This window comes from Takifugu rubripes, chromosome 2 (genome assembly GCF_901000725.2).
Source record: "Takifugu rubripes chromosome 2, fTakRub1.2, whole genome shotgun sequence".
NCBI classification, from domain to species: Eukaryota; Metazoa; Chordata; class Actinopteri; order Tetraodontiformes; family Tetraodontidae; genus Takifugu; species Takifugu rubripes.
In genome coordinates, this window is record NC_042286.1 from 13,777,023 (window position 1) to 13,799,902 (window position 22,880).

The 22,880-nt window shown below is 56.5% G+C and overlaps 1 protein-coding gene across 5 annotated transcripts; it reads right to left on the minus strand.

Annotated features, from left to right (window-relative positions):
• Positions 1 to 1,160: 1,160 nt before the first annotated feature.
• Positions 1,161 to 21,122, minus strand: LOC101067662 (protein jagged-2-like). Of its 5 annotated transcripts, XM_029832674.1 has the most exons (27): positions 20,766 to 21,122; positions 20,210 to 20,356; positions 20,036 to 20,113; positions 14,705 to 14,762; positions 11,710 to 11,970; positions 11,480 to 11,540; positions 9,156 to 9,286; positions 8,768 to 8,887; positions 8,583 to 8,696; positions 8,395 to 8,508; positions 6,941 to 7,054; positions 6,383 to 6,429; positions 6,131 to 6,304; positions 5,907 to 6,057; positions 5,664 to 5,828; positions 5,469 to 5,582; positions 5,282 to 5,395; positions 5,085 to 5,198; positions 4,890 to 5,006; positions 4,781 to 4,808; positions 4,288 to 4,373; positions 3,912 to 4,025; positions 3,707 to 3,822; positions 3,378 to 3,638; positions 3,163 to 3,294; positions 2,305 to 2,464; positions 1,161 to 2,236 (listed from the first exon to the last, which is right to left on the minus strand). In XM_029832674.1, exons 1-27 carry the CDS (start codon positions 20,832 to 20,834, stop codon positions 1,725 to 1,727), a joined length of 3,672 nt encoding a protein of 1,223 aa, XP_029688534.1. In that variant the 5' UTR covers positions 20,835 to 21,122; the 3' UTR covers positions 1,161 to 1,724. The 5 variants fall into 5 exon arrangements, with proteins under 5 accessions (XP_029688534.1, XP_029688533.1, XP_029688532.1 ...); XM_029832673.1 differs by having other exon boundaries at positions 6,950 to 7,054; positions 20,036 to 20,356; XM_029832672.1 differs by having other exon boundaries at positions 20,036 to 20,356.
• Between the last annotated feature and the right edge of the window lie 1,758 nt (positions 21,123 to 22,880).

Below are 22,880 nucleotides of genomic sequence, written 5' to 3' on the forward strand. Positions count from 1 at the left end.
TGAGCGGATTGGGATTGGGATTCCACACGGTTTTCCCATTCTTCCCAACAACAACTGGCGGGTTGGTGAACATGCGGCGCGTTAGCATCGCGGACGTGCGGCGCAGCTGCTGGCGTTTTCACGCGGGCCAAACCGACGTTAATCATTTCCCCAACTGTCATTAAAGAGACGGACGAAGGGTCACACCTCGTTGGCCTGCAGCTAAACGAGGCGCGCAGCGGCGAGGCAGCTGATTGGCTGCCGGGCCGTGTGATCACATTTACTGGGCCAGAACAGTTTTTCACTAAAAACCCAGCTAATGATTAGCATCAGGCTAATGCAGCGCTGCCCACAAAGGAAAGACAGAAGGGAGAAAGTGTTGGTATAAAATACTTTAATAAATAATAGGCTCGTTCTAAGAACAAAGACCAAATGAAATCCACTAACAAACCAAGACTTCTGACCAAATATGTACAAAAAAAAAAACAATTACAGACCGAGTCGAGTGGGACAAGCATGAAAAGGCAGCTGAGAAAATGGGATGTCGAGACTTGAAATACGCTTTATTATCGCAGAGAAACCAAACTAAAACGTCCTGTGGAGGAGTTCGTAGTGCAGAGACAGCTAGCATGACGACGCCAACACACCTGGTTCCCTTCATTAGACCAGAAACACGGGGGGAATAACAGGGCAGAGGGCCTCCTGTTGCTATAGCAACGGTAAATCTATGACTGATCTTTTCAAAGATTTGGACCCTGTTTTTAATTCAAACTATATTAAAAAAATGTACGTCAAACCTTTGGGGTTTAAGAAAAAAAAAAGTTTGGATCACCAAAATCAGCACAGAAACGTACATTAGCATTAGCATTAGCATAAACTTTGTGGTGATTTAAATTATTTCCATGATTTGACTGAAACGCCCAAATTGCTTTTTCTTGTAGCTGCACTGAGCAGTAAAACCAAACGAAGATATTCGGGGATTAAAATTTATTTCTCGTAATTCCGACTTTAGATCGTAACTTTCTCCCGAATTCCGAGGAAGCTAATTTTCTCTTCCGCTCGGCTGTTAACTTTAGCACGTTGACGCGTCACTACAGCCGAAAACTGGAGCGCTAGCGCCGACGTGGTGACCTAAAAACGGAATGACGCGGTTTCAAAACAAAGCGGAAAGAACAAATATGATACAAAAATCATTTAAGTTATTAAATTCAAATATACACAGGCATTTCTTCATATGTACATATTTACACGGCAACAGAAACAGCATTTAGGAGGGACGAAGAGCTGCTAGCGGGGATTTTTTTTTTTCCCTTTTTATGAGTTTATTTAAACGCTAAAGGAGGAGAAAAGAGACCAAAGTCAAGGCTGAAGGCACTTTTCCACCAAATACTGACAAAACGTCATGAATGTAAACAAAAACGCTGTTTTTTGTCCATATTTTCTTTAAACTGGGAGCGCGTGAAGTGTAGAAAAGGCCCGCAGGTTCAGGCTAAGGCAGGAGGTCCGACCCGAGCCCAGGAAACGGACCCGACCGCTGCCCAGAACCCCGAAGACCACCGGAGGCCCGTGAGGCTCGTGGGGGTCCGGAGGATGTGGCGGTGGCCGGGGAGCAGCCTGTAAACATCAGAACCACCTCGGAGCGTCGACCCGTTTCCTGCCGTTGTTGTTCCGAGCTGCAGGTGAAGAACTGAAGATAAAAGAACATCAAAGCGTCACTTCCTGTTCCCGAAGGCGCCGCCACGACTTCACACGTAGTGGTCTCTAATGTCCTCGCTCAGCTTGGCGGCGTTTAAGTTTTTACAGCGGTTATCTTTCGGGCTGTACGGCGTCCGGTGCGGCGCCTTCACCGGGCCGCGGCGCGAGGTACAGATGAGCCCCGCCCTGGTCGCCGCCCCCCTGTCCTGCCCCGCCGCCACGGAGCTCTTCAGCGGTGGGCACTTCTCGCCAAGGCCCACCCTCTTCTCCTCGTCTTCATCGAGCTCCCCCTCCAGCTCCGCCTCCTCCACGCCCTCGGCGCCGTCGCCCGTCCTGTCGGCCCCGCCCATCAGCTTCCTGCATTCGTACTGAAGGTCCCTGTCGCGGTTGTCCTTGGCGGCGTTGCTCCGCAGCGGCTCCAGCTGGTTGTTGACCGTCATGTCGTCCGATCGCGCCGCCCTCTCGCGTTCTTTCTTCCTCTTCCGGGTCCAAAGGACGCAAACGATGATGCAGGCGATCCAGAGGAGACTGAAGACCACGCCCAGGACCGGGACCAGGTAGCCTGAGGACCAGCCCGTTAGCGTTTAGCTCTGTAGCGTCACGTGAAGAAGAGCTGATCATGTGACTCACCGATGGGCGGGGACTCCACCTGCGTCTCCACTTTGACCTCCACCACGGCCAACATGACCGTGCTGTTGTGGCGCTTGGACAGAGCGTTGATGATGGCGCTCGCCGCCTTCTGGATCCGCCCACGGTCGCCGTCGCCGGACAGACTGTCCTCCTCGAAGGACTGAGACAGAGCAGGAGAAACAGCCTTTAGTCCGTAAAAATGGAAGCGAGGACGAGCAGATGTTGCCTGACGGCTTCCTGCGTTGCCATGACAGCAAAAAAAAAACATTCCTGGTTTGTTTTTGCTGGTTTTAACAATAAAGTTTTGTCCGTTTGAAGTCTCACTGGGGCAACAACACAAGAGGGGGAAAAGAATGAAAGACTCATTCTAACATCTGGCGCCCCCCTGCTGAGGCCGCAGAGGGCGGAGCTAATTGCCTAATAAGTAGCTGGGGGGGGGGATTATCTGTTCTGGGGGTGTTCAGGGAGAACAGACAATAGAGCGGAGAACAGCTGCTCCACAGACAAACGCGGAGCGCCTGCTGGTGGCCCCGCCCACCCACGTGATTGACAGGTCTCTCCCCGCCATCATCTGTGAAAGATCAACGGCCTCATCGGTTTTAGCCGACGGCGCCTTTGAGGAGCGCCGGCGTTTTCTACAGATGTGAGTCCTCAGTGGGCGGGGCTAAAGGCTCAGTAGATGTGGGTGGCTGTAAACCCCGCCCTCCTCCTGTAGCTGTCAATCAAAACATCACACACACGCTAATCCCCCCCCCCCCCCATTAAGAGCTTAAAATCCTGCAGCGAGAATTGCGAACAAAAAAGCAAAATGCTAAGACGTGAACGTGCAACACCGGCAAGTGTTTGTGTGGCAGTCACCATGGCAACCTCCACCGCGTCGCTGTTGGCGTAGGACAGATCGCAGAGGATGAGCAACGCTCGCTCGTCCGCCAGCGTGTGAGTCACGGGGAGATACCTGAGCTCGGAACAGACGTTCTCCACCGTCGTTCCCTGTCACACACGCACAGAAAACATCAAGCTATGCTAATGCTAAGACATTAGCTGGCGTGCTAACGTCCCGGAGCACTCCTCACCTTTGGGACTTTGTCCTTTTTGAAGATGAGCGTGATCCGAGCGCAGCTGTCGTCAAGGTAACCGCTGTTGGGCTCACACTGGGTGTTCAGGGGCGCCGGGGGGTCCGGCGTGGAGCACACCCCCCACTGGTGGCACGGCGGCGTGAAGCAGGTGAGGAACGGATGCTGGATGCACTCGTGGCCTCCGGGGCAGGAGGGCGCTGTGGCGTCTGCGGGAGAGGGAGGAGCCTGGAGGCGGCAGGGCCGACGCCCACATCTCACCTGGAAACACGGGGGGGTTTAGAACCGCGGCCCTGGAGCGGCGGCTCACCTGTGATGTCAGAACCGACCTTGGAGCAGCGGACGTTCCCGTCGGCGCACCGGCACGTGTTGCACTCCTCGTCCCAGCGGCCGCCGTGGGGGAACTGGAGGCCGGCGTGATGACACGATTTCCCGAGTCCGATGACTGAAACGACAACGTGCGGTTTAGGCCCGAAGTTTCCCCCGGAACGCGACGCCTGTCCTTCCCTAGCAACAATCGCTAGGCGCACTCACAGTCCTGGCAGCGCGGGCCGGCGTGGCCCGGCGGGCAGACGCAGCGGAAGCCGTTGATCTCGTCCAGGCAGGTGGAGCCGTCGGCGCACGGGGACGACTGACACTCGTCGATGTCTGCGACGAAAACAACCGTTTTTTCTCATCTTCCAGAACCCTGAAAAGATCCTTTTTCCCAGAAGGCCGTGGGAGAGCGCCCTGACCCGCCGGCACACTGGAGCTCGCCAGCAACCCAAAAGGTTAACACCTTCTTCCTGAAAGGCTCCCTAATCCTCCTCCCAGAAACGATCTACTCGCGTGACCTTTCACCTCTGACCCCTCCCGCCCACCTCGCCCTCTGAGCACCCCCAGCCCCTCCCCCCGATTCCCGGGCACTCACTGATGCGGCAGTCGGGTCCGGCGAAGCCGGGCGCGCACTCGCAGCGGAACCAGTTCACGCCGTCCACGCAGAGGCCGCCGTTGTAGCTGCAGGGGGAAACAGGAAGTGAGTTTCTGACGCTAGCGTTGTGCCGCTAGCACGACGGCGAGCTGCAGCTGATCCCAGATCAATGTCCACGCTGGGTATTTAATCCTGCCCGACCCCTCGCCGAGCCCCGACACACCTCCAGTGTTCAGCACCGGCCCCGGGTCGAGGCTGGTGAATGGGGAGAGCGGCGTGCAGCCACCCCCCCCCCCCGAAACCATAGCAACCGCTAATGCCTCTCACTGTGGGGGGTGAGGAATGTGGGGATGGGGTTTAACTAAAATGGTCACACATTAAATCTGAGGAGCTTTGTTTTCGTCTGCCCCGGTAACACCGGACCTCTGACCACTAAAAGGGGGAGGGGCTGAAGGCCCCCTTGTAGGGGGCGTGGCTTGAGGTTTCGTCTTACCAGGGATGAGGGTTACAGTCGTCAACATCTGCAAAAGAGAGGAGAGACGTCAGCGACCGGTTCTGCTGCTGCTTCACTCCGACCACCAGAGGTGACGCAGGTGACCTACTCTGGGTGCACGTTGGCCCCTCCCACCCGTCCTTGCAGACGCAGGTGAAAGCGTCGCCGCTGCCGACGCACGTTCCCCCGTTCTCGCAGGGACCCGAGTCACATGTGCTGTTCTTGGCTAGCAAACAAAAAAACAGAAACCATGCTAAATGTTTCCATGGTAACAAGGGGGAGGTGCCTGATTCAGGTGTCTGACCCGTGTTGCAGGTCCGGCCCCCCCAGCCTGACGGGCAGCTGCACAGGAAGGAGTCTCCGTGGTCGTAGCACGTGCCGCCGTTCCTGCAGGTCGCGGGGTCGCACTGGCTCACACCTGAAACCAGCAAGACCGGGAGTCAGTGAAGGCATTGCCACCAGAGGGTGGCGACCCGGGCGGCGGTTCTGGCGCCGACGTACGGGAGTGGCAGGTCTTCCCCTTCCAGTTGTCCACGCAGTCGCAGTAAAAGTCGTTCACCAGGTCGACGCAGCGGGCGCCGTTCTGACAGGGGTTCCGGCCGCACTCGTTCACGTCTGGAAGGTCAACGGGGGTCAGCGCGCGGTCACGTGACCGATGGTGTAAATGGCGCCCCGCAGCGCGGCTCACCTGCGTCGCACAGCCGCCCCTCCCACCCGTCAGGACAGACGCACTGGAAGGCGTTGATCCCGTCGATGCAGGTGCCGCCATTCCGACACGGCGAGGACGCGCAGTCGTTAATGTCTGCGGGAAGGAGAGAATCGTTAGCGCCCGCGGCGTTTCCCCCCCCCCCCCTCGAACGTGCGGCGTGCGGCGCCGACTGACTCTCGTGGCAGTAGATCCCGGTGAATCCCGCCTCGCACGAGCAGCTGAAGTTCCCGGCGGGCCGGCTGATGCAGCGTCCGTGGGGGCCGCACACGTTGGAGGAGATGTGCCACGCCCCCTTCTGGGTGTCGTTGGGCGCCACGGCGACAGTGCAGCTGTCGATCACTGCGGACGACGGATTGTTCCCGTGTGGTTATTGGGGTTTGTGCGAGTGGCGTGTGCGACGGCGAGCCGGCGTTTCACCTCTGCACCGGTGGGTCTTGCAGTGGTCCTTCAGCTCCGAGCAGGTTTTCCCCTCGTAGTCGTCGGGGCAGCTGCAGTGGAAATCGCCCGTCAGGCCGCGGCAGCTCGCCGCGTTCCGGCACGGGTTGGGGGTGCACGGGTGCTTCTGGACCTGCGGGAGGCGGGACAGAGGTCAGAGAGGGGGCGTGGCCAGCCGTCCTCGCCGGCGGCGTGGGGGGCGTCACCTCGCAGGTGGTTCCGGAGAAGCTCGGCGGACATTCGCAGATGAAGCCGTCCGGCAGGGGGAGGCAGCGCCCGCCGTTCCGACACGGAGCGCCGGAGCAGCTGTTCCTCCGCAGCTCGCAGTGCCGACCCACAAACCCCGGCGGGCAGACGCACTGGTGTCCTCTGGGCGAGTCCTGAAAGCGACAGCATTTCATGTTACTGGGCGGGTTCGCGACCTGGCCGGACCGCCACCAGAATTTTCCGGGTCACACCTTGCAGCTTCCTCCGTTCTGGCACTGACCGTGGCAGCTGTTCACGCCTGCGAAGGGAAACCAACAACATCAGCTTCCGATCCAGCGACGCCATAACGGTGGCGGTCAGGTGCTAAAGCTACAAGCTAAAGGATCCATGCTGGGACGGAACGCCGGAGGCGCTGGTCCGGACGCGCATGCATGCAAACACAAGACGGAAAAGTCAGAATTTTAGCCCGGAAAATCGAGAGTTTGGAGACAGGAAGCTGCACGCTGACGCTACGAAAATAGTGATGAAAAAAGGCAACATTCACTGTGCTGACGGCTGAACATTAGCATGTAGCTCATTTCATTATTATTTCATAGTGAGCTGTAAAATCCTGCTGATAAATCCGTTTTCTTTATGAATGTGGACAGAAAACGACAGGAAAAGAGTCTGTTCAGAAACGAGTGAAGCAGCGTTGAAAAGCTAATGGAGCTAGCCAGCAAAGGAAGCTAAAGGAAGCTAAAGAGTGCTAAAGGAAGCTAAAGGAAGGTGGGAAGGTAACAGCCTGGTGACTGATGGCGTCTGATACTAACTGAGCTCACAGTTCCGACCCGCCCATCCAGGGAAGCAGGAACAGTGAAATCCACCAATCAAGTTTTTGCAAGAGTAAGAATTGAGGCAAGGCCTGTCCAGACACTCATTAATGTCTGTGGATGAGAGGGGGGGGGGAGAGGAGAGAGGGGGGGGGAGAGGAGAGAGGGGGGGGGAGAGGAGGGAGAGGGGGCAGGGGGGGGAGAGAAGAGGGGAGGAGAGAGAGAGCAGGGAGAGGGGGGGGGGGGGGGGAGAGAGGAGGGAGGGGGGGCAGGGGGGGGAGAGAGGAGGGAGAGAGGAGGGGAGGCGAGAGAGGGGAGAGAGGGGAGAGAGAGGAGGAGAGGAGAGAGAGCAGGGAGAGGAGGCAGGGGGGAGAGGAGGGAGAGAGAGAGAGAGAGGAGGGAGAGGGGGAGAGAGAGAGGGAGAGAGGAGGGGAGAGAGGGAGAGAGGAGAGGGGGGGAGAGAGCCATGAAGCTGTTCTGAAGCACCATCACCAAGCACAAATTAACTCCTCCCACAAATCTTTGCAGGGTTAAATCCCAACAGGTGAGTTCAGGTGAGGTCAAAGGTCAACAGCATCACACTCATCTAAAGTTTTCACACATTTCATTCAAATACAAGTTAAAGCAGCTCCGATGCCCCCCCCCCCCTCCCATCACATTCCCTGAAGGCCGACCAGGAGAATTCCGAGTGGTCAGTTTCAGAGGCGGCTCCCGCCAGATATACCCCCCCCTCCATCAGCCCCCCCCATCAACCCCCCCCCCCGCCCCCCCGCCACGCTGTCGTCCTCACTATAAACCGCCACAACACATTAATACCCTCCCAGGAGGTAAGCGGCACCTGTTGGGCTGCTGAAACCAAAGACCGCCGCCCCCCTTCCCAAAGACCGCCGCCCCCTTCCCAAAGACCGCCGCCCCCTTCCCAAAGATGTCCCCAAATACCCCCCCAAATACCCCCCAAATACCCCCCCAGCAGGTACTGACCCAAACTCAGGACATCACTCTGGCACTTTGGCTAATTTTTTTTATCAATAAAAGTTTCAAAGGAAAAGTTGTTGTTTGGGGGTTGAAGCCACGCCCCCAGCCCAGCCCTAGTCACGCCCCCCAGCCCCGCCCCCAGCCCCCCATCCAGGCATCAGAATCCTCCGTGTGCATATTTAGAAGAACTAAAGTGTTTCCTGGATGCACTTGAAGAGGGCGCCGCCTCACCGTAGCGTACATTCTGGCCACGCCCAGTCTGGAGCCAAACATGCCGGCGGTATATTTGGCGCCCGTGGCGAGCAGTTGCCAGGCTGGGGGCTATTTTTAGCTCCACCCAAGTCACCTGGCTCGAGGGGCAGATGAGACGAGCGTCTCCGTCTCCCTCACACGCGCGCGGCTGAAACCGCGTCAGGATAAACAAATCAACAAACAGGATTCCCGAGCACGCCGGCGGCGGCGCCCGCGGGGGGGCGTACCTATCTGGCAGGTCTTGCCGGCCCACTGAGGGGGGCAGATGCAATCGAAGCCGTTGACCATGTCGATGCAGGTGCCGCCCTGGAGGCAGGGGCCGGACGCACATTCGTCGGTGTCTGGAAAACAAACGGGGGTGTCAACGACATCATCGCGTCTGGAGGCGGGGCCAAAAGAACGCCGCCGCTCTCACCTTTGGCGCAGGTGGGCCCGGACCAGCCCGGCGGGCAGTGGCACTCAAAGCCGGATGGGACTTCGTGACACGTCCCCCCGTTGGCGCAGGGATTGGACGCGCAGGCGTGTTCGGCTGAACGGAGGAGACAGGATCAGGGCCTGAAAGGTTCTGGTTGGGAACGTTGGGAATGTTGGGAAGGTTACCGATCTGGCAGTTCTTGCCGGAGTAGCCGTCCGGACAGGCGCAGTTGTACTCGTCCGGCTCCGTGTTCATGCACGTCCCTCCGTTCCTGCAGGGCCGGTTGGTTCCGCAGTAGTTGAGATCTGCCGAGGACAAAAGATCCGATTTGTTCGGAACGTTCGGATTCCTGAAACTTCCAGAGGACTTCCTGATGTAACGTTCGCTGACCGTGGGAACTCTGCCCGCCCAGCTCACTAATCACACTCTACTGTCCAAAATACAACCAGACACAATAACGTGTTGCTACAGTCTGATTGCGGGTTACGAGCGCACCAAAGTCCACGTGCACGCCGGTCCCCGCAAAGGCAGGAAAACCTACGCACACACACACACGCGCCACATTGTCCTGACCTTTGTCGCAGAGCAGTCCTCCCCAGTTCTTCTCGCAGATGCACTCCCACGGCACGCCGCAGGTCCCGTGCACGCACCCCGGGTACGGCAAGCACTCGTCGCAGAGGGCGCCCTGCCAGCCGTAGTTACAGCTGAGACACAGGTGGGAAACGTTTCACAGTTAGTCTGGTTTTCCTCACATCGTGGGGACCGTGTCCCCGTCCCGTCCGCACGCTCGTTCCCAGAGTTGCGCAACAGAAGCCGCGGAGGAACAGTAAATTTCCCTCATTTCACAAGCGAGGGTGTGTGTTCGCGTTCCCGCTGGAGGGAATTTCAGCCGCTCACACACACCAGAGACGTGAAGTTAACGTTAACTTTCACACTGAGGAATGTTTGAAGAGCCGACCAGATGATTCCGGACATGTTGGGGAGAATCGCTCCATCCGTGCGCCTGTTACTAATTTTAGGACATTCCTGAGGGTGTGTGTGTGTGTGTGTGTGTGTGTGTGTGGATAGCATTGTTCAGCGAACAGAATCGGACCGTTTCACCAGGCCGGTGTGTTCCTCTGAGTGTGTGTCGCCTGTTCGCTGGAGGTCAGACGTGAAGCGAGCGGCGGATCGAAGGCTGCAGGGTCTCGGGGGGTGGGGGGGGAGGGGTTAGCTAATCTGTTGGTTTATGGCAGCACTCTGTTATTCCAAGGCCAGCACTAACCTTCTCCACCTGTTCTGTCATTTCTCCTGTCGGGGCTATTTTAGGCTTTGACCCCGCCCCCCCCGGCCCCCCCGCCGCTGCCACGCCTCACAAACACTACAAAATGGATGCCAGGCAAACACTTAACAGTGATATACGGCTGGGGGCCGCGGCACCATGAAATCAGCCCTCTTCTCATCCAGGTGGGAACGTCGACATTTTTAACACAAAATAACATAAAATCGGGATTTAATGTGACAAAACCGGAGCTAAAGCGCCTGGCGGCCCCCTGGTGGCCGGAGGCGCTATCTCACAGGTTAGACAACAAAGGCAGGTGAGAACAAAGGAACCATCAGAAGGGAAAAGAAGAACTTTGTTGATGTCAGAGATCCAGATGTGTCTCCAGATGTTCATCTCAAACATCAGGCCAACGGAGATCCGTGACGCTGACTGACGTCTCATCTCAGCCCGTTAGCATGCTAACGCTTGCTAGGAGACGCTCCCCACGCGTCCTGCTAGCAGCTAAAGACCTACAGATAATGTAAACATGTGGGGAAATCTATATTTATTCATGTATAATTACATTTGAACTGCTGTTACGAGACTTCAGCCCTGTCCTGTGTGTGTGTGTGTGTGTGTGTGTGTGTACTGTTTACTACTGTCCGGCGCTGTGGTCGGCGCTGCTGCCGGCCCACTGCTGGCCGTGCAGCGGTGGCGGCGTGGACAGCCTGTCTGGCTGCTGGGAGTGCGGGGGTGAATGGAGGTGGCGGTGCCCACAAGCCCTGTCGCCGGGCTGCTGCTGCCCCATCAATGGGGGGGGGGGGGGGGGGGGGGGGGGGGGGTTAGGGCACGGGGCCGACCGGAGCCCAAAATATCCCAGCAGCCCACAACCTTCTCCACCACGGCCCCCTCAGGCAACCCACACCCAGAGGGCCGAGCGTGTGTGTGTGTGTGAATTATTTACAGACGAGCCTCGCACCTAAATCCAGCCGACGGACTTAGCCCGCTGTTGCCTAGCTACATGTTTGGTGGTGTCACACGTAGGTTGTGTGTGAGAAACAAACACTTTCTGGCTTCTCCTCGGCGCCGCTTTTGGGGATTTTCTTCTTCTTTTCTTCTTTTTTCTTCTCCCGTTTTTTTAACCCTTCGACCTCCGACTCAGCTCCAGGTTCCACGGATCCGTCTGGCGATCGGGGGGGAGTCCTTAACAACGGGGGTCCCTCCAGACCAGCCTGGTTCCTGTAGCTAAAGGTGGCGGCGCTACAATGCTAAGGTGGCTACTGTTTTTTTTTGGGGGGGGGGGGATTTTCTGAACTTCAGACCAGAAGAGCAAAACTGAAGCGGCTGAATGGATCTCTGTGTTCTGCCTGAGTGGATCCACCCTGCTGGCGAGGCGGGCGGCAGCCATAACAAGGATGAAGAGAGGAAGAGGAGATGGGGGCAGCAGACGGGGGGGGGGGTCTGGGGTTGGAGGAGGAAACATAACAACGGGCCTCACTATCTGTGTTTGGAACAGGAAGCAGAACAATGGCTGAGGGATGGGGGAGGCCCCTCCCACACGTGGGGGGAGGTGAACGCACCGCCACCAACGCCGTGGCCCCTCCCCCCGCACGCACACGCCGCCTCTCGCCAACCTTCCCGACGGCGGGCTCACCTGCACTCCCCCGGCGTGGCGCAGGTCCCGTGTTCCGGGCTGCATCCCTGCCTGCAGACGGCTGGGGAGGAAAAGAGCGTCCGTCAGATCCCGGCAGAATTCCTGCAGAATTCCTGCCGCTTCCGCCGTTTGTGTGCGCCAACAACGGAAACGCTGAAGGTGTCCAGCATTCCTGACATTCCGGCGAACTTCCGCGGCGTTCCCGTGAGGCCGGAGAGGCCTTTTCCTACCTGTCTTGCAGCTCGTGCTCAGGTTGGTCCAGCCCTCCATGCACTCCCGGTCCCCCAGGTGGTCGCACACGTAGTGGCCGAAGTAGTCGTCCCGCGGGCGGCACACCTTGTTGCACTTGGGGCCGTAGTAGTGCTCGTCACAGCGCACCCTGATGGTGTACTCCAGCCTGGCGCCGGGGCTCTGGGACGCCACCGTCTGCTTCTCCTCGCCGGGGTTGATCATCCCTTTGTAGATGCTGCGCTGGATCAGCAGCTCTTCGCCTGGACGGGAAGAAACCAACGTTAAAAAGGTCTTAAAGCAGCTCCAGTTGCCCCGTTCGTGCCTCTAAACCAGAGTGGAGCCATGGCTGAAGTTACCATGGCGACGTGACGGGAAGCTAAGTTCCTCTGGATCACATAGTCTGACTCTGCCAGAGGGATTTGACCCAACAACCTGGCGATAACCGAGGAATTCCTGTTCTGGTGCTCATCAGAAGAAACCCACTGAAAGCTGCCAAGAATGTGGACGGAAAAATAGGAAATAAGAGAAAAGTGGAGCAGCGAATGTGCGAGGCCAGCGCGGGATATCCGCCCCGCGTCCTCCGGAGCCGCGCCGGAAATAATAAGAGACGTGAGCAGATGAGGAAGGGCAACATCGGAAAGACACCTTAGCCTCATCTCAAAAATGCTAGCTATCGTTAGCATAAGCTTGTACCAGGAACGAAAGTCAAAGCTGGGCACGATTCTAATGACGGGTCACGTTAGCTAGCTACTAGCCAGATTAGCTTCAGCGACAGCCGTTTATTCGTGTTCTTCATGTGCTCCTCACATCTCTTCATCACTTGGCAGTTTGAAGCAACTAAATGTTGCCCGAGATTTTATCTGCAGAGCAACAAACGCGTCCACGGCGTCCCACATGGCCGAGGCTCCAACACGGCGCCGCGGCGCTCCGCGCCCACCACTCGCTCACTGCTGTTCGTCTCCAGCAATTAGATAAAAATATGGACCAATGGCGCTGCGGCGAGGTCGTTGTTGCCGGGGAGAGACGCAGCGAGCGGCTCCAAGAGGGGCGCCGCGGCTGCCCGCCACAGCCTGCTCCACGAGGCGCTCGTCGCCGCAGCGCGGCACCTTCTGACCTTTGACCTGCAGCTCGTTGCCTCTAACAGCGGCGACCTTTGAACTGAGGCCGCGGGTCACTTTGTTTACCTCCGCCGCTCATCCGAGGACGCAGAGACACAGACCTACGCACGCCGTTTGCTTTCTGGAAAACAGGGAGTGTTTCGTCAAATGAGGGAGAGTTGGCTAAAAAAGCGCTCCGTAATCCAGGTGGTTCTGCCAGATCCCTCCGAGCCATTAAACAGGCAGCTAATAGCCGAGCACATGATCCCAGCAGAGGAACAAACGGACGGTAAACAGGAATTTCATTAAATATTGACTTTGATGATTGTTTGAAGCAGTAACGTTTGCAGGAATCAGAGCGCCAGCAGCCCCGCCCTCTTCTCTGCCAGCGGCCCCGCCCCCTTCTCTACCAGCGGCCCCGCCCCCTTCTCTACCAGCGGCCCCGCCCTCTTCTCTGCCAGCAGCCCCGCCCTCTTCTCTGCCAGCAGCCCCGCCCTCTTCTCTGCCAGCGGCCCCGCCCCCTTCTCTACCAGCGGCCCCGCCCCCTTCTCTACCAGCGGCCCCGCCCTCTTCTCCGCCAGCAGCCCCGCCCTCTTCTCTGCCAGCGGCCCCGCCCCCTTTCCTGCCAGGAGGCGGCGGCTTCCCGAAGCGTAAACAGTCACAAAGCCGTGGTCTTCCTGGGGCCCCTGGAAGCGGGCTGCCTGGACCTGTTGGCACAAAGCTCAGCGCAGGAAGTGCGTTGACGCCTCCACCTGCAGACGCTGCCCTGATCCCTCTATCATTACAGCGTCGCCATGACGCCATCGCGTGCGTCGCTGCCAGACGGGGACGGAGCTGGGATGTCCTGAGTTAATCTGGAGCAGCACCAGAACCATCACTGGAGAAACTGGGACAAGGAACTCATCATCACACTCCCTCCCCTCCCTCCCTCCCTCTCTCTCCCTCCCTCTCTCTCCTCTCCTTCCATCTCTCTCCCACGCCCTTTCACTCCCTCTCTCTCTCCGGGGGTTTTTTAATCTCCATGGCAACCGGCTGTGGTTCACATACAGGTGTGTCACTCGGTGATTCGAACTCGTTTTCGTGTCTCCGTGTGTGAAAGCTGCTGAGTCGGCGTCTGAAGTTGTTCCTGATTTGCTGAGTGTGAAACTGATCCGGGACCTGCGTCGGCAGGTAGACCCGGCAGTCCACCGTCCAGGCCCGACCCGGGCACGCCTGCCCGACCCGTGCACGCCTGCCCGACCCGGGCACGCCTGCCCGACCCGTGCACGCCTGCCCGACCCGTTCACGCCTGCTGCTCTCTCTAATTGGCCGCTCCTCTGCTGGAAGCTGCAGGTCGACGCCTGCGCTCCCGCATTTTCCACCAGAATTCCCGAAGGTGCCGGAGATCAAAGACATAAAAGACATTTGCGGTCAAGGTGGAACCGACTTGGACGTGTCCACCGTCCAGGCTGGGCCTCAGTTAGGGGACAATGTGTCCGCAGGGGCGCAGCAGCTGCTGAGATCAAAGCAAAGAGGACGGCAGCCTGTAATTAAGGGAGCAACGATGTCCCGGCTTAATATAGAGCCCAGAACGGTCCGGTGACCCTGGACGGACGAGGAAGTTCGTAAAAATAACCTGCAGGCCCACGTGGCAGCGCTGGAGCAAAAGGTTCAGAAGGAGATCGAAGCAGCTTCTGAGGAGTTTGATCAGCACTGGACAGGAAGTTCCTGTCTGCTGGCTTCCATCCAACTCTGCTAGCATTATTAGCTTAGCTAGCATTATTAGCTTAGCTTCTCTCACCCTGCACCTGAGGGACGCAACACCTTCACGCTGTCCGAGTGTGTGACCTCAGCGACACGCAGGAAACACCCGGTGTGTGTGTGTGTGTGTGTGTGTGTGTGTGTGAGGCAGTCTTACCATTGCTGTGGGTGCCGTTGTCTCGATCCCACGCCTCCACGATGACGGTGAACGCTCTCTGAAACAGACAGAGGTCAGAGGTCAGCGGGGGGGGGCGTTGGATTTTCTCACCTCTAAACTGGTTTGTTTTTGTCAGCAGGAGGTTTTATTTTGAAAGTGGAGCGTCGCCGAAACACAAGTGCATCCTGGGAAATTCAGAGGGAATTCTCACTTTGTTGCCGCGGATTCGCTTCAGTCAAGGAACCAACAACAACTCCTTTATTTGACAGGTAGAAGGATCGTTTGCTGTAATCCACATTAATCCAGAGTCCTATTAACGACCCCGGGGGGGGGGCCGGGGGGCCCCGGGGGGGGGCACCGCTGCAGCCAGAGCAGATCACTTTGGTTTCCAGAGGAAAACCTCATTTTCCCACAGATCCGATCCACTTCCACGGGTCTCACCTCCGGTTCTGATTCATATCGCTGCACCTGCGGCTCGGTGACCTGGTTGGTTGGTTGGCATGGCAACGCCCGGCTAAATCGGACGCCATGAACTCGAACCCTGGATTGTTTCAGGTGCGGCAGCCACGAACCGGAGCGGCGCTCGCCGTCCGTCAGCGGCATGTGGTCGCCGGAGCAGCTGCGCGTTCCCATGACCCCGGTCTGACTCACAGCGACCGAAGGCTGCGGGGGGAGCGGAGGGGAACAGGGAAGCACAGGGAACGTCGGGAAACAATCAGGATTTGAAAGTGAAGCCGCCCAGATGTGCAGCTCCTCGTCTTCCTGCTGTTTCCACGTGTCCGAGGGCTCGGACGGATCTGGACCCGCGCCCAGAACGTCTCCAGCAGGTCCCGCGGATCTTCCAGTCCCACCCTCGGACTCTGGACCTTCAGCAGTGAGGCGGCGCCGGATGTGACTTAGGAGCCTGCGAGCGAGCGGAGGCGGAGTCATTGTCAATCTGTCCCCGTCTAATTAACTTTAAATGTCACGGACAGATGGGGCGGTCCCACGGTGTGTGGTGTGGTGTGTGGGTGTGAGAGAAAGAGTGTGTGTGTGTGGTGTGTGGGTTGAGAGAGTGTTGTGTGTGTGTGGTTGGGTGTGAGGAGAAAGAGTGTGTGTGTGTGGTGGGGGGGGGGGGGAACTTGACACCACAAAACCAATTTCCAGTCAGAGGATTTGAGGTGTTCATTATTGGGGGGGTTTCACCTGTTCAATGAATAAATTAGCACGTTAGCACCACAGGGACAAGACTAGCAACACAGGACGACACCCTCATCATCCTCATCATCTTCATCATCTTCATCATCCTCATCATCTTCATCATCCTCATCATCCTCATCATCCTCATCATCTTCATCAGGTCAGTTCAATGCTGATTCTGACCTCTGACCTTTGATCATGATCCTGGGGTTTGACAGGAAGTGGCTCCTAACCTGCTCTGGGGAGTGAAACGACACCCGTCTGTTTGCCAGTTTCGGCTGTAAACGTCATCTGAGGATCTTCTGGCACAAAAACAAACACTTTTATTTGTTCGCCCAAAGCAGACGAAGGTTTTGTCAGCTGACACGAAGACTCAACGTCACCCGCAGGCGGTCAGAGCTGATGGTGACGTGGCCCAGAAGCAGGTTCTGAAGGGGTTCTGGAGACCCCACAGTGCTCAGCTGCGACCTGCGCTAGCAGCGTTAGCCTCCGCGGCACCGGGTTCGAAGCGTCTGCGGCGTGTTTTTAACCCCACGAGCATCGGGAGACGCGAGGTGGCGACACCGGTCCCCCGAACTCTCGGTGCGGCAGCGAAAACGTGCGGGATCGAGCATTCGCAGCAGCCGCAGAGCGGCGAGATCCCAATTAGCAACTTTAGCGGCGCTGCCATCAGAGGCAGGAATACAGCAACACCTGTCGTGTCACACCTGACATGAATAAAACATGCTGCTCCCAGCAGAGAGGAGCTGGATGGTTAATTTAGCACATTATTAACAGAACCAGCCCCCCCCCAGCCCCCCCCATCCCCATCCCCCCCCCCCCCGAGGAGGCCTCGGAGCACCAGGACGCCTGGTTCAGACGGCAAAGCTATCTAATCAGCTCTTATATCGAGCTGGGAGGAAGAAATGACCCAATTCTCGTTTCCCACAACGAAATGTGTCAAATTTCTGTCGGGGGGCGGAACTCCGACAGCAACCGATACCGAGGGAGACGTCGCGAGGGGCCGACTCTGGGTCGCCGGGTCGGGCCTGAACGGAACCAGAACCTTGCCAAAGATCAGGAGGTATCGGTGTCTCTCAGACTCCCTGATCCACCCCAGGCCGTCTCTTTAAACTCTCTCCACCTCCAACCGCGTCTACGACGCAAAAGACGGAGCGAAGTGGAGCGGGCGGAGTTTAGCCCCGCCCACATTCCCACGCAGCCAATCGGGAGGTGATATTCAACCTGCAACAGGACGCCCCTGTTACAGGCCACAGAGGACGAGCACGACCTCACGGGGGTCAAAGAACATGTAAAAAAGGATGAGTTCTAATCAGAGACAACTGGGCCGATCACATGACTGATCACATGACTGATCACGTGACCGGTCGTGTGGGCGGATCCTCAGACCTCCGGGATGAGTTTACATCAGCACCAATGAAGAAGAGGAAGATCCTTTCTCTGATTCAGACAAAAGGAACCAAAATGGAGGCGTGATCGCACCCTCTCGCGTGTTCACACACACACACACACGCACGCACACACACACACACACACACACACACACACACACACACACACACAAATGTCCAGCTGAGCCTCATTAATCTCATGAGCATCTACTAATGGGAAATAAAGAATAAAGTCATGTGACACTTTAACCACATCTATGTTCTTTTTAACACGCACACACACACACACACACACACACACACACTGTGAGCAGGCTTTTATTACTCTAAAATAAAGGTTGTGTAATGGTTCTCAGGAAGCGTTTGATGACACAAAGCTGCTTCTGTCAGACGTCTGAGGCGGCGTCGCCGATCGATCAGCCGGGCGATCACGTATTCACACGCCTGTGGAGGGTCAGCTGACGCAACCAGAGGCAGCGTGGGAAACTTTCTCAGAGGCTGGCACACACACACACACACACACACACACTGATGAACTATCGCCAACAGCGGTTGCGGTTGAGTTAAAGAGCTAATAAGCTAAGGAGTTGGCTCTCCATAAACTGACGAGGTTACCGTGTGAGTGCAAAACTCGCAACAAAAAGGGGGTGTGGCCTATGTGTTTAGCATCTCCTGATTGGCTGTTTTTGGTCTGATTGATCTCATTTAAATGGAAAACCAGCTGAAAGAATCTTCTCACAGAAGACGCCAATTCTGATTGGCCGTCAGGACGTCCCCCCCCGCTTCCTCTGTCGACCGCCCCTCCTCACCCGCCTCACCCGGCCCTTTCATGGAAAAGATGTCAGCGAAGCCCCAAGCAGCCGGAGGGGTACATGAACAGTGGACAATGTCTTTTTTTGAACTCATTCATGTCAGGACCAGTGGCCCAGATTCTGCAGGAGTCCACTCTAGCAGCACCGCAGGCTACAGGCCAGCGCCTCCCATTAGCACGCTCAGTTAGCCGCCATCGGCCCACACGCCAGCCTGTGGACGAGCCCACATGTTCGTCCAAAGATAAGGCTTCGCCGTGTGTTGCTCTCCGTCCTGAGGAACCAGCTGGAGCCCGTTTCTGTCCTCAGTTCAACCATATGAAGCCACTCTGCTGCTCTTTGCTGCCACTCGATTCAGAGGCGAATACTTAAGAGTCTGAGTCAGACAGACGCTGGTTTCTGATGCTGCTTGAGGAGGCAACGTTTTCAGTCCACGTCAACAAGCTGCAGCCACACGGAGCTCAAGCCCTGATGTTTTTATGCCAAACTCAGCAGGAACGCGTGAAGCCGGGGAGAAGACCGGCCACCAAAACCGGATCATTCCTCTTCAGGTTGGATGTTCTAATGAGCCCAGGCTGTCTGAGGGAAGGCTGAACGTCAGGAGAGCCAAGGAAGGTGAAACGTGCCGCGGATTTTAGTCAAAACGCTCACAGATTTTCACAAGAACCAAAAAGTGAAGGAGAGGCCTCAGCAAACACACACACACACACACACACACACACACACACACACCCTCAGTGGGTAGATAGTGGAAAATAGTGATCCCACACAGGCCGACTGAGACAATAATGGAGAGAGTGTGAACCTGAGAGGCGGCCTGGTAAAGGCATCCCCCCGTCCAGATTGAAAGGAGGGGAGGTCTTGACTGGTTTGAGTCGCCGGTGACACCGATACCCGCCGCCTGTGTCACACACAACTTAGTGGTAACCATATCCGCCCGCAGGGCCCCAAGTTACTACTTCCATCTTCCCGTCCGCTGACAGCTGACCGTGGGGAGTGATGAATGAGGAGGTCACGTCGCCACAAAGCACCCGATATGTCCGATATGTAAGTGACAAGAACACACAGGGAACGGACCCCAAACCACACAACGCCGACAACAGCAGCTCGGTGCCGGAAAACAAGGCTGCACCAAATATTTGCTGTGATAATGCTGGTAAAACCCTCCTCAAACGTTCACAAAACCTCACTTGAGACGTTTTTAATCCAAAGAGAATAATAACAGTTCCTTTATGAGAAGCAGTTTTCCTTCTGCAGTCATAAAGACTAAAGACTTTGCACATTTATCCACATTCAGCAGGCAAATACAGGCCTGGAGGAGCATCAGCTGCTCGGTAAGTCAGCAGCCCCCGAGGGCAGAGCGTCATTAAACCGGCACAGACATCTGCAATTAAGTTTTCATTTAAATGAAATGAAAATGTTGAAATCCAGAAGAGCTGGAATGTTTTCACGGAGAAAATCCGCAAAAACTCCGAACAATTTCACCTAAAACGTTCAGATGTGTATCTAATGTTACCAGGATCGGCACCGATCAAGGTTCCCGTTTCAGGAGTCGCGCGCGCGCGCGCACACACGCACACACACACAGATGGAAAGAGAGAAAGAAAAGGAAGAGAGAGAGAGAGGGGGAGAGAGAAAAGGTCGCAGCTCTTCCAACTAAACAGAAAGTGAACCAGCTCCGCGCGTAAAAGTCGTGCGTAAAGCGCACCCGCAGATGCGGTGCTCTGGCGTCCCCCCCCCCCCCCCCTTCCAGAGACGCTAAAACCTCTGAAGGTTTGAGCAAAGTGAAAACTGGAGGATAAACATCAAGTGAGCCAGATTCCGCCCCGCTTGGACGATCCCTCCACCGCGAGCGCGTCTCCGTAACCTTAGATCTCCAGCGCGTCACGTCGTGTCCGTTAATCACAGAAATCTCGTGTTAAGTGCGTGACTGAGCTTCAGAATCCACTTACCGGCCACGCGAACTGGAATCGTATGAGGATCTTTCCGGCCTCGTTGCGGTTGCCTCCGCTTTTCTGGCCGCTCTTGAACTGAAAAGTATTCCCACCGATAACTTTAGTAGTTTCCGAGCCGTAGGTGCACGTCCCTCGGGTCACCACCTCCGTTTGGTATTCCTTTAAGCACACCTTGAAGTAGGTGTCGCACTCGTCCGCGCCGCAGGGGCCCTCGGCCGCGCTCCTCTCCGCGTCGCAGCAGTCCCCGCTCAGCAGCTGTCCTCCGGGGTTCTCTACCGAGACCAGCTGCAGCTCAAAGTATCCGGTGGACCGGGACACCTGGGGGGGCAGAACAGAGTGAGCACGGCTGCGGGGGTGTCTTTCCTTTACGGGCATCATTCGGATTTAATCTCGTTCCGTTTACATTCGAGGTCGGATGATGCGCGTGCAGGTGACGCTGACATGACCAACCAGCGCTGCGTCACCGGCTAAAACCAAACATTTATGCACGAAAGCAACTTTACCAAAACCTCCGCGCCTCCTTTTACGCCTTCATATTCAGGAGGCGCGCAGCTGAAAAGTTTTAAGAACGTTACAGTTTCGTCCCTCGGAAAGAAACTAAGAAGTTCCGAAAATACCGAGACGGAGATGTGGAACTGAGAATCAGCTGGAATCTGCCGTGAACCTGCAGAGGCGCGGGTCGCGAACCCTCTCCTCCACCTGAGACCCGAAGGGCCGAAGTTCTCACCTCAGCCTGCAGCGCCAGGAGGAGACACACCAGTGAGAAGCGCCGCGCTCTCTGCACAATATCCCACATGTCTGCGGCGGCCGGTGACCATCGGTGAAGAGCGCAAATATGGAAGTTTCTGTCGGTCCAAAGAGGATAAAGAAGAAGCGCGCAGAATGCCTCCCCCCGCGGGGGCGCGAGCTGTCCGCGGCGCCGCTGCTCGCCTGCGGTGGTGGAGGAACTGGTGCTGCTTCGCTCCGCGGACGCACAACAGGACGCGCTCGGATGCCGCTGCGCTCTGCCGCTCTGCCGCTCTGCCTCCGCCGCTCCGAGCTCTAAACAGCAGAGAAGAGGAGCAGCCGCGCGACTCCGCTGCCCGCAGCACGAGCCGCAGCAGACAGCGGCCCGGCCCAATCGCTGCTGGCGGGGGGCGTGGCGGCAGAGAGGGCGGAACCAATCAGAGGGGAGAGGGCGGGGCGGGGGCGGGGCGGACTGCTGATGGATTTATTCTTTATTCAGACAGTAGCTCCCATTTTACTTTAATCCCCTCACATAAAAAAAGAACTCCAAACACACCGAAGCGGAACTATGTGTCAGGTGGGTGTTGTTCACCTTTGCTACAGAATACCTCCCACCTAACTCATAGTTCCGCTCACAGGAGCGACAAATATGACGGTCACAGCAGGCTAACGGTGTTTTTACTTGTTGGCTTCCATGTGAAACACCTGAGCTCCTCACTGATCTACAGACAGGAAACACGGCTGTTAGCGCCCTCTGCAGGCCGCTCTGCAGCCCCCGGGGCACCAACCAGAGGACCAGGATACTTAGTTACAACCACACTTTGGGACTTTGTTTCATTCAGAGGAAATATATATAATATATATATAGCTGCATAGTCGCAGCTGCACTTAAAGAGATAAACAGATTGGCATTATGATTTGTTACTCCCTTCAAAAATGAGTCGTGGCAAATTTTATTTAGCTGTAACAGATGTTAGTTTTGAGAGACGTTAGCTGATGTTAGCTAGCTACAACACGTGCATTTTAGCAGTTGTTATTTAGCTCTAATAGTTTCTGATTCACTTTGATAGATGTTCGTGAAATGACGTAACCTTCCTGGTAAATGTACCGACGGGGAATACTGCCCCCTTCTGGTCTGGAGAGTATTTCCTGCTGCGTAATGGGTTGTTTTAATGAACAAAGAGCTTTGCTTTAAGTCAACGTCGGTCACTTTCATGAGATCTTTGGTGGTTTTCCTACATTCGGTGCAGCAACAAGCTCTCTGTTGTGCAGACGTGTGACTTCCAGAGAAGATTTCCTGTGGCATTCCCATCTCACACGCCAGGCTTTCATTTGGTGATCCGGCTGCGTGTCAGATGGCGGCCGTGGGACGGTCCGTTGGGGCAGCTGCTCCTCCAGATCCGCTGGCCGCGGCGTCCGCTCCTGTGGACGCGGGCGGCTGCCTGGGACAGGTGGCTCCTGACGCTCTGCAGCAGATGTTTCCTCTCAGGGAAGCAGGTGCAGACACACATTTTATCGTCCACACACACTCGAGCACTTGTGACTCACTCACATGCCACAAGAGACACAAACGTCTTGTGTTCCTCTTATCAGCGGAGATAAAGAACACAGCTAATAGAGATAAACGGACGACTTAATGAGCCTCGTTCTGAAGATGAAACCTTCTGACCCCACCGAGGTGCTGAATCGCTCGGGGGGGGGGGGGGGGGGCTCCACAGGGATCTTGGATCAGGTCAGGCTGCAGGTGTTCCAGACCAAGCCCAGGACAGGTGAGACTCGTCTCCCTGTTCTGGATCGAACCGGAGTTTCTTCCTGGTCACATCTCGTTCAGACTTCCCCGATGTGCCCTCAGTGGGGGGGGGGTCGGTGAGCCAACCTGGTCCAGCTGTGGCAGAAAGGTCTTCAAACATACAACCTTCAGGTCAGGTGGAGAACAGAGCTGAGAAATGATGTTTTCCTATCTGCAGCAGAATGTTTGAAGGATTAGGGAATTCTGGAGGAGATAACCCCCCCCACCCCCCCCCACCCCGGCCTCTAATGCAGAGCAGAGACGAAACAAGGCTCCTGCTGATCTGATATGAAGAGCAGATATGATGCCGCCGCTCTCGCCACCGTC